This window comes from Pectinophora gossypiella, chromosome 24 (genome assembly GCF_024362695.1).
Source record: "Pectinophora gossypiella chromosome 24, ilPecGoss1.1, whole genome shotgun sequence".
Lineage (NCBI taxonomy): Eukaryota > Metazoa > Arthropoda > Insecta > Lepidoptera > Gelechiidae > Pectinophora > Pectinophora gossypiella.
Genome location: NC_065427.1, coordinates 4,650,770 through 4,659,193, shown reverse-complemented (window position 1 = coordinate 4,659,193; position 8,424 = coordinate 4,650,770). Strand labels below are relative to the sequence as shown.

At 42.5% G+C, this 8,424-nt stretch overlaps 1 protein-coding gene across 1 annotated transcript; it reads right to left on the bottom strand.

Moving 5' to 3' along the window:
- Window positions 1-3,386: 3,386 nt before the first annotated feature.
- Window positions 3,387-3,965, bottom strand: LOC126377958 (uncharacterized). The gene has a single exon (XM_050025992.1). It carries the CDS (start codon window positions 3,963-3,965, stop codon window positions 3,387-3,389), a length of 579 nt encoding a protein of 192 aa, XP_049881949.1.
- Between the last annotated feature and the right edge of the window lie 4,459 nt (window positions 3,966-8,424).

Below are 8,424 nucleotides of genomic sequence, written 5' to 3'. Positions count from 1 at the left end.
CTTTCAACTGAAACCGTATGAAGTAGGTACGTTTAAAAATACACTTCTCATCAAAAAAATCGTCCCACCCCGTTCCTAATGTTTAGTATTCCATTTTCAATTTTATAATTTTAATAAACTCGCTTTTTGTTGAACAAAAATTCGGAAGTGTTTTAAATTTTTTGATGATAATATATTAATATATTGGAAAGTATAAAAATACCCTGTTTTTGTTTCACAATAATGTTCTCTTGTTTAATAATGTTAAAAAGTTACACGTATCACGATTAAAAAATGAAATGAATTGCAAAAGCGGTATATAAAGCGAAAGTTGTCACTTTGTCAATGGTTTCATTATCTGTTCCATACAGATACCCAAGACATCGGTCGAACAATTTATTTGCTACCCCATTTGCGAGTGTTAGGGGGTTTGACTTCGATAGCTAAAGAGAGAAAATTGGACTGACCTGAAGCTCCTCGTCTGCTGGATTTCGGGGCGCCCCGGTCTCGTTCACCACAGGCAGTGTATATAGTCCTTGTGTGTAAGATTGCACTTGTCTTGTGTCGATAATTGGAGTAATTGAGCACTTTTGGGAAATAGAAAAGCCAAGAAGGCGTGTGAGCTCGTTGAGCCGTTGTGATTCGACTTGAAAGGTCTTGAGAATGTAATGAGAAAAAGAGACGTAGTTCAGTCTCTTCACGTTGGCAGCACTGTCGTGTGCGTTTCATTAGTGCACTTTGCAAAGCGTTTTGATCATATCCAAAATTCAAATTAGCTATCGATTTGGATGAATAGAAATATATAAATTACGAACTAGAAATAACCGTCTTGTGCTTGTGACAATTGGTTTTAAAAGAAGTACGGAACATGCCGCCGACCATAAAATAATGATTATTTTATTAAGAAACTATGCTAAACTTAGAATACTACAACATGCAATGAAATAGTAAAGAAATACCTAATCAATAGGCAACGGGCAGACCTTGACGACAGGTCGCTTGGTTACGGTATTACCGGTGCGCACAGTCACGACGCGAGTAACACCGTCAGAGCCCGGGTGCAGCTGCTGCACGCGCGCCAGGCGCCACTGCAGCGGCGGCAGCGTGTTGTCGATCAACACAACTACAGATCCCTCACGGAGGGGTGTGTTAGGGTCATCGTGAAACCATTTACCACGCTGTTGAAGCTGATGGAGGTATTCGACACTCCAGCGCTTCCAAAAATGTTGTACAGCTTGTTGAATCACTTGCCACCTGACGAGGCGGTTAGGATTGTCGTGAGTTAGGTTAAACTCGGGGAGTGCATTTAAAGGTTCCCCGATAAGGAAGTGTCCGGGTGTTAGTGGTAACGGATCGGAAGGATCGTTACTGAGGCTGCTGAGTGGCCTTGAATTCAGAACAGCTTCAATCCGACAAATTAATGTGTTAAATTCGTCTTGTGTAAGTGTAAGAGAACCTATAACGCGATGCAAATGAACCTTGAGGGACTTGACCGCGGATTCATATATTCCACCAAAGTGGCTTCCGTAAGGCGGATTAAAATGCCAAGTTATGGACATGTCAGTTAAATGGTTTTGAATGACAGCATTGTTTGCTTCATTCTGTAAGAATGAGTAAAGTTCTGAGAGGTAACGATTACAACCTACAAAGTTTTTTCCGTTGTCGGAATAAATGTCCGTACATAACCCTCGACGGGATATGAAACGGCGTAATGCATTTAGGAATGCCTCAGTTGACAATTCTGGAACGAGTTCGAGATGAATCGCTTTAGTTGACATGCAAATAAAGACGCAAACATATGATTTGAATATTTTCGCATTTCGGTATTTATTAGATTTAAGATTGAAATGTCCAGCGAAATCAATCCCGACGTGGAGAAATGGACGTAAGTTACGAACTCGGGCGGCCGGTAGTGGAGCCATCGGCGGCTGCCGAGCGACCGGTCGCGCGCGGAAGCAACGCACGCAGCGGCGTGTGCGCATACGGACTGTGTCGCGAGCGCAGAGAATCCAGTAAGTTTGTGCAAGTATGCACTGTAAAGTCTGAGGGCCAACGTGTAAGTTTGTCGTATGATAAAAATCTATGAGTACATTTGTAAAATGATGTCCTTTTGGTAAAATAATCTGATGTCTTGCATCGTAAGGAATGTTGGCATGATTTATTCTGCCGCCGACCCTGAGGAGTCCGACGTCATCAATAAAAGGTTTAAGTCTTTGAAGACGTTGAGTACATCTGTCATCGTCCTTAAGACGAGAGATGTCTTCTGAGAAATGTTCGGATTGAACCAATGAAATAATGCGGTTAAGAGCCTGTTTGGTCTCTGGAACCGTTACGTGCTGAGAAGCATATGATTCTGTTTTACGACATTTATTGTAAAATCGAAAGATTAGTGCCACGATGCGCAGCATCTTGGGCAGCGAAGAGAATCGCTCGAGGAACTCGAGAGCGGGTTCACTCTTCTGAGTGACGAGAGTGTGTTTGCGACGTTCTTCGTCAGTATGACAATTGACGTGAGATATAGGCCATTCGGGCTGCGGTTTAGAGAGCCAGGAGGGTCCATGGAACCATTGTTGATGGTCCAAGCGAGACGGTAGAACACCTCGGGACGCGGGGTCCGCCGGGTTGTCAGCAGAGCGTACATGGTGCCACTGTGCAGCAGGTACGTTGCTCGTAGTTTCCGCGATGCGGTTACAAACGTAAGTTCGCCACTTGTCGGGAGATGAGCGCAACCAAGCAAGTGTGATTGACGAATCGCACCAAGCGAAGATTTCGTCGAAAGTTAAATATAAGTTGTAAGCCGTAATTACCTTTTTTATCAGTTTTGATAAAAGCAGAGCACCACACAATTCTAAACGTGGGATTGAAAGGCGTTTCAAAGGCGCAACCTTTGTCTTGCCAAGAAGAAGATGAGACGTGATGCAACCATCAGCATCTATGACGCGAATATAGACGCAGGCTGAGTACGCCTTTTCTGAGGCGTCGGAAAAGCCGTGAAGCTGCACGTTGTGCGTGCTTGGAAGAACATGACGAGGTAACGCTATGTTTTGTAGCAGTGGAAGTTCATCAAGAAACTGATACCACAAATCGCAGATTCCTTGTGGAGGAGCGTCGTCCCATCCTACACCGGATACCCACAGAAGTTGAATTAAATGTTTAGCAAACAGAGTTATAGGACTAAGAAAGCCCAGAGGATCGTAAATCTTAGCAATTTCTGCAAGCATGATACGCTTTGTACATTTACGCGAAGGCGTATCTGTCTGGTAGGTAAAACTATCCGATTTAGGATTCCACTTGAGTCCAAGTACCTTGACAGACTTGTCAGTGTCAAGAGCTGAAAGTATGAGAGAGTCGTCATAAGTCTCGTCATTGTTAAAAACATGCGATAAGAAATCGGAGCTATTGCTAGTTCATTTGCGGAGTTCGAACGTTCCCGCTTTGCAAATAGACGTAAGTTGACGCTGAAGAGCGAGAGCATCATCTAGGTTGTCAGAACCGGTAACGACATCGTCAACGAAGACATCGTTGAGAAGCACCTGCGAAGCAAGTGGGAATGCGTTGGCTTCATCAATCGCTAATTGACGAAGTGTCCGTAAGGCCAAGAATGGCGCAGAGGCAACGCCGAAAGTCACCGTGCACAGGCGGTATTCCTGTACAGGATCAAGAGGAGAGAATCTCCAGAGAATGCGTTGAAAGTCGCGATGTTCCTTACAAATGTTAATGAAGCGATACATCATTTTGATGTCAGCTGTGAATACGATTTTGTGAAGTCTATATTTTAGAAGAACTTCCGATATGTCTTGTTGAAGCTTCTGTCCTGTAAGGAGATTGTCGTTGAGAGAACGACCTGATGTCGTTTTGCACGAGGCATCGAAAACAACACGCAGCTGCGTAGTGACAGCCTTTTGTCGAAGCACGAAGTGATGTGGTATGTAGTAAGGAGGTATGTCAGTGTTGACAGAGTCCTTGACAGTCTCCATATGTCCCATGTCTAGGTACTCTTGAAGACATTTATTGTATTCAGCTCGTAAAGCAGGATCACGCGAAAGTCGAGCTTCAATTTTGTGTAAGCGAGAAAGAGCGACATCACGAGAATCGCCTAGAGGAGGCGCATTTTCCTTAAAGGGAAGACAAACAGTATATTTACCCAGTGGGTCACGTGTATGAGTATTCACGAAAATCGATTCGCATAAAGCGTCGTCTTTTGAGAGCTGAGTCTCTTCTGGAATGGATTCCAATTCCCAAAACCGTTGGAGTTGGGTGTCCAAAGAACTAGTGCTAAGGTTCGTACTGACACGACCTTGACGTGTATGAGAAATTCTACCATTGAGTAGGTAGCCAAAGATGCTATTCATAGCCACAGGAGTGCCTTGTGGGCCTATGATATTATCATGCAGCAGTATGCTATCACTATAATCAGACCCCAGTAGGAGCTCAACAGGACGCGCAGAACGCAGTTCTGGGTCTGCCAGATTAAGACCTTGAAGGTGAGTAATTTGCTCAAACGAGCTTGGCACGTTTGGAACGTAACTAGTAATTTTAGGTAAGATAAGCGCTTCAATAAACAACTTAGGTTCTGTTTTGTCACGAGGCGTAACTTCGCATAAAACGTATCCACGCGGTCGTGCGTTGCTGTCGCCGATACCAGAGACAGTCATGCTGGTGTGTGCGGGACGTCGCGGCAGGCCGAGCCGCTGCACACAGGACTCCGTGATGAGCGTGGCTTGCGAGCCTTGGTCTACGAGCGCGCGCACGGGGCGCGCCGGCTGGCGGGCGTCGTCAGGAGAACGAATGTTAACGAGCGCGGTGGTTAGAAGAACCGTACAGTTATTGTTGTGTGTAGGAACCGAACCCCCATGTAATGAAGTGGGTGAAGCTAAATTATTGTTTGGCGAGTGTAACTCGGGAAGCTTAGAATAATATTCCGCAGTCAGTGTGACATTTGGAACGGGCACATCCTCATGTAATAAGGAGTGGTGCCGCTGAGAGCAAACGCGGCAACTGTGGCGCGAGCTACAGTCCTTTGTTTCATGACCGATAAACAAGCAGTTATAACAAATTTTGTTTTCTGTTATAAAACGTTTACGTTCGGCTAAATTAAGTTTTTGAAATTTATCGCACTTGTATAAAGGATGAAAATTGAGTTTACAGTACGCGCAGTTAATTTTATTTAAATAATCCGTTGAAGTAACAGTATGAAAACTCATAGTTCGCGCGGAACGAGTGAAAGATTCCGATGAGCGCGGCACGTTGTGCTTAGATTGATGCGCGTCGGAGTGCGAGCGATTAATCGACAGCGCGCGACGAGTGGCGTGCGCGGGAGAAGGGCGCGGCGGCGGCGGCGGCGGCGAGCCGAGCGGCGCTGGCGGCGGCGGCCGGGCCGCGCTTGAGAAGCGAGCCGACATCACCTCAGACGTCGATAGCTCCTTGTTAAGGAAAACTATCAATTCCTTGACATTAGGTATGTCACGTGACGACTGTAACGACAGTTCGAAACGTCTCCGAATGTTAGGGGTAATTTTGCGCAGCAAAATGTTCAGAAGTAGAAAGGTCCAGTCCGACACTGGAAACCCTAAAGACAATAAGGCCGTGATGTTTTCATGGTAGGTATTTAATAAGTTACGTAAACTCGACTCAAAGTTTTTATCAATAACCGATTCCACATCCAGAATGTTATCTAAATGTTTAGTTGCAATAATACGTTTGTTGTCATAACGATTTATCAACACCTGCAAGGCGTTTTCATAGTTGGACTCGGTAACAGGTATGGATTTAATTAAGTTATAAGGTTCACTTTTCAATGATAATAATAAGTAACGAAAGCGTTCAACGTTCGTTAATGAGTTGTTATCGTGAACAAGTGATTTAAACAAATCATAAAAAGCGTTCCATTCAGTCAGTTGACCATCAAAAGATTGCAATGCTAAAGTAGGTAATTTAACATGCATTTTGTTAAGTTCGTTCGAATCATGTCCGCAGGACATTGACCCGTTAGCTATACTTTGCCTACGCGTTTCTTTCAAAGCATCTAAGATGATTTGTGTTTCATAATATAAAGAATCAAACTGGTTCCTTATCGCCAAGTGTTGATCTTTACTGAATTCACCTTGTTTCGCAGACAGTTTTTCGATTTTCGCTTGAACTTGTAAGAATGTTTTCTTTATGGAATTTAATTCCTTAACGCGAACTCTAAACTCAGCAGGATTGTTGGAACAATCCACAATACGTTGAATATTGTTAATAGCTAAATCACGTTCAAATGATAATTGTTCAAGTTCCATTGTTACCATGAAGTAAAACAAATTTGTAAAAATTGTAAAGTTTAGGTATAAAGTGTATACGTAAATGTATATAGGTACGAGTATCTATGTAAATGTAAATGAAAACTATAAGTCGGAAAATAAAATGTTTTGTCCCAAATTAAAACGTACGTCACGTTTTGTTTAGTGGTTTTAATAAGATTTAACACGCAATGTTAAATATGTAAAATGTATGAATAAGTACGTAAATACTTAAACCAAAGGAAACTGTGATCATGTACGAAAATACAATGACCGCTAGATTGGGTCTGGTATATAGGAATACCTAAACCGCTAAGAAAAGTTTTGTAATTAGTAGTAGCAATACGTACTAAATACGAGTAGAAAATTATTAGTATGTAATACCAATATTAAACCGGCCAAGTAATGGCGGCTACTGTAACGCGCTGCGCGAGCTGCTGCCGTGGCGCGCGGCGTTTGTTACCTACCTACCCGCGGAGCGGGAAATAAATTAAAGTAAAATTTGGAAAAAATGCTCAAAACCCTATGAAACTATATATAATTAGAAAGGTCTCGTTGAGATCTAACTATGCACACCGGTATTATCGCAAAATAACACGCTCAGTGGTCGGAAACTCGATATTAATAATTATGGCTGGCGGTAGAACCCGACGCTGCGCACATAACTATTGCAAGTCGCTAGCACAAGACAAGTTGTTTACGCGTAAATTAACACAATAGAACCAAGATACGCAACGATATATCCGGCTCGAATAAATGTTAGGGGGTTTGACTTCGATAGCTAAAGAGAGAAAATTGGACTGACCTGAAGCTCCTCGTCTGCTGGATTTCGGGGCGCCCCGGTCTCGTTCACCACAGGCAGTGTATATAGTCCTTGTGTGTAAGATTGCACTTGTCTTGTGTCGATAATTGGAGTAATTGAGCACTTTTGGGAAATAGAAAAGCCAAGAAGGCGTGTGAGCTCGTTGAGCCGTTGTGATTCGACTTGAAAGGTCTTGGGAATGTAATGAGAAAAAGAGACGTAGTTCAGTCTCTTCACGTTGGCAGCACTGTCGTGTGCGTTTCATTAGTGCACTTTGCAAAGCGTTTTGATCATATCCAAAATTCAAATTAGCTATCGATTTGGATGAATAGAAATATATAAATTACGAACTAGAAATAACCGTCTTGTGCTTGTGACAATTGGTTTTAAAAGAAGTACGGAACAGCGAGAACCAATTTAGGGCTTCAGTCTCCTTTGGTCCGGATTTGTTCTGAATATAATTCATTTTCGAATAGTATCACTGATTTGGACTTATTTCATGAAAATTTTTACAATTTTAAAAATAAGCTTAAAAAGCTTTTTATAAATGACGGGACCATTCGTCAATGATTACTTGCTAAATGTTTTCTTTTTTGTTTTTCTTTTGTTAGAAATTAAGACAATTATATTGTGTAAGTTATGTACGCCGTAACTGTGATTTACATCAGATTTATATATATACATAACATACATAACATAAATAGCCTATATACGTCCCACTGCTGGGCACAGGCCTCCTCTCAATCAACCGGAGAGGGTATGGAGCATACTCCACCACGCTGCTCCACTGCGGGTTGGTGGAGGTGTTTTTACGGCTAATAGCCGGGACCAACGGCTTAACGTGCCCTCCGAAGCACAGAATCAACTTACTTTTTCAGACAATCAGGTGATTCAAGCCTGAAAAGTCCTTACCAAACAAAGGACAGTCTCACAAAGTGATTTCGACAATGTCCCCATCGGGAATCGAACCCGGACCTCCAGATCGTGAGCCTAACGCTCTTACCTCTTCTTCTTTTTATATATATATAATAAGAGTTAATTAGTATTAATGTATAAATGTAAACCATGTGGCAGTACTAATTAAATAAATAAATAAATAAAGTTGATGGTAGGGCTGGCAGAGGAAGACCGAGAAGGACTTACGATGACCAAATTGGAGATGTCCATAGAAAAGGTTTAATACGATCTACTCTGAACCGGCGTGCGTGTATGAAGCAATTGATGAATGTGGAGAAAGCAAGAGAAGTGTGTCAGAATCGAAGCAAATGGAATTCTATAGTCTCTGCTTACCCCGGTGGGAAATAGGCGTGAGATTATGTATGTATATATGTATGTATCACGATTAATTTGAAGCGTATATCAGTT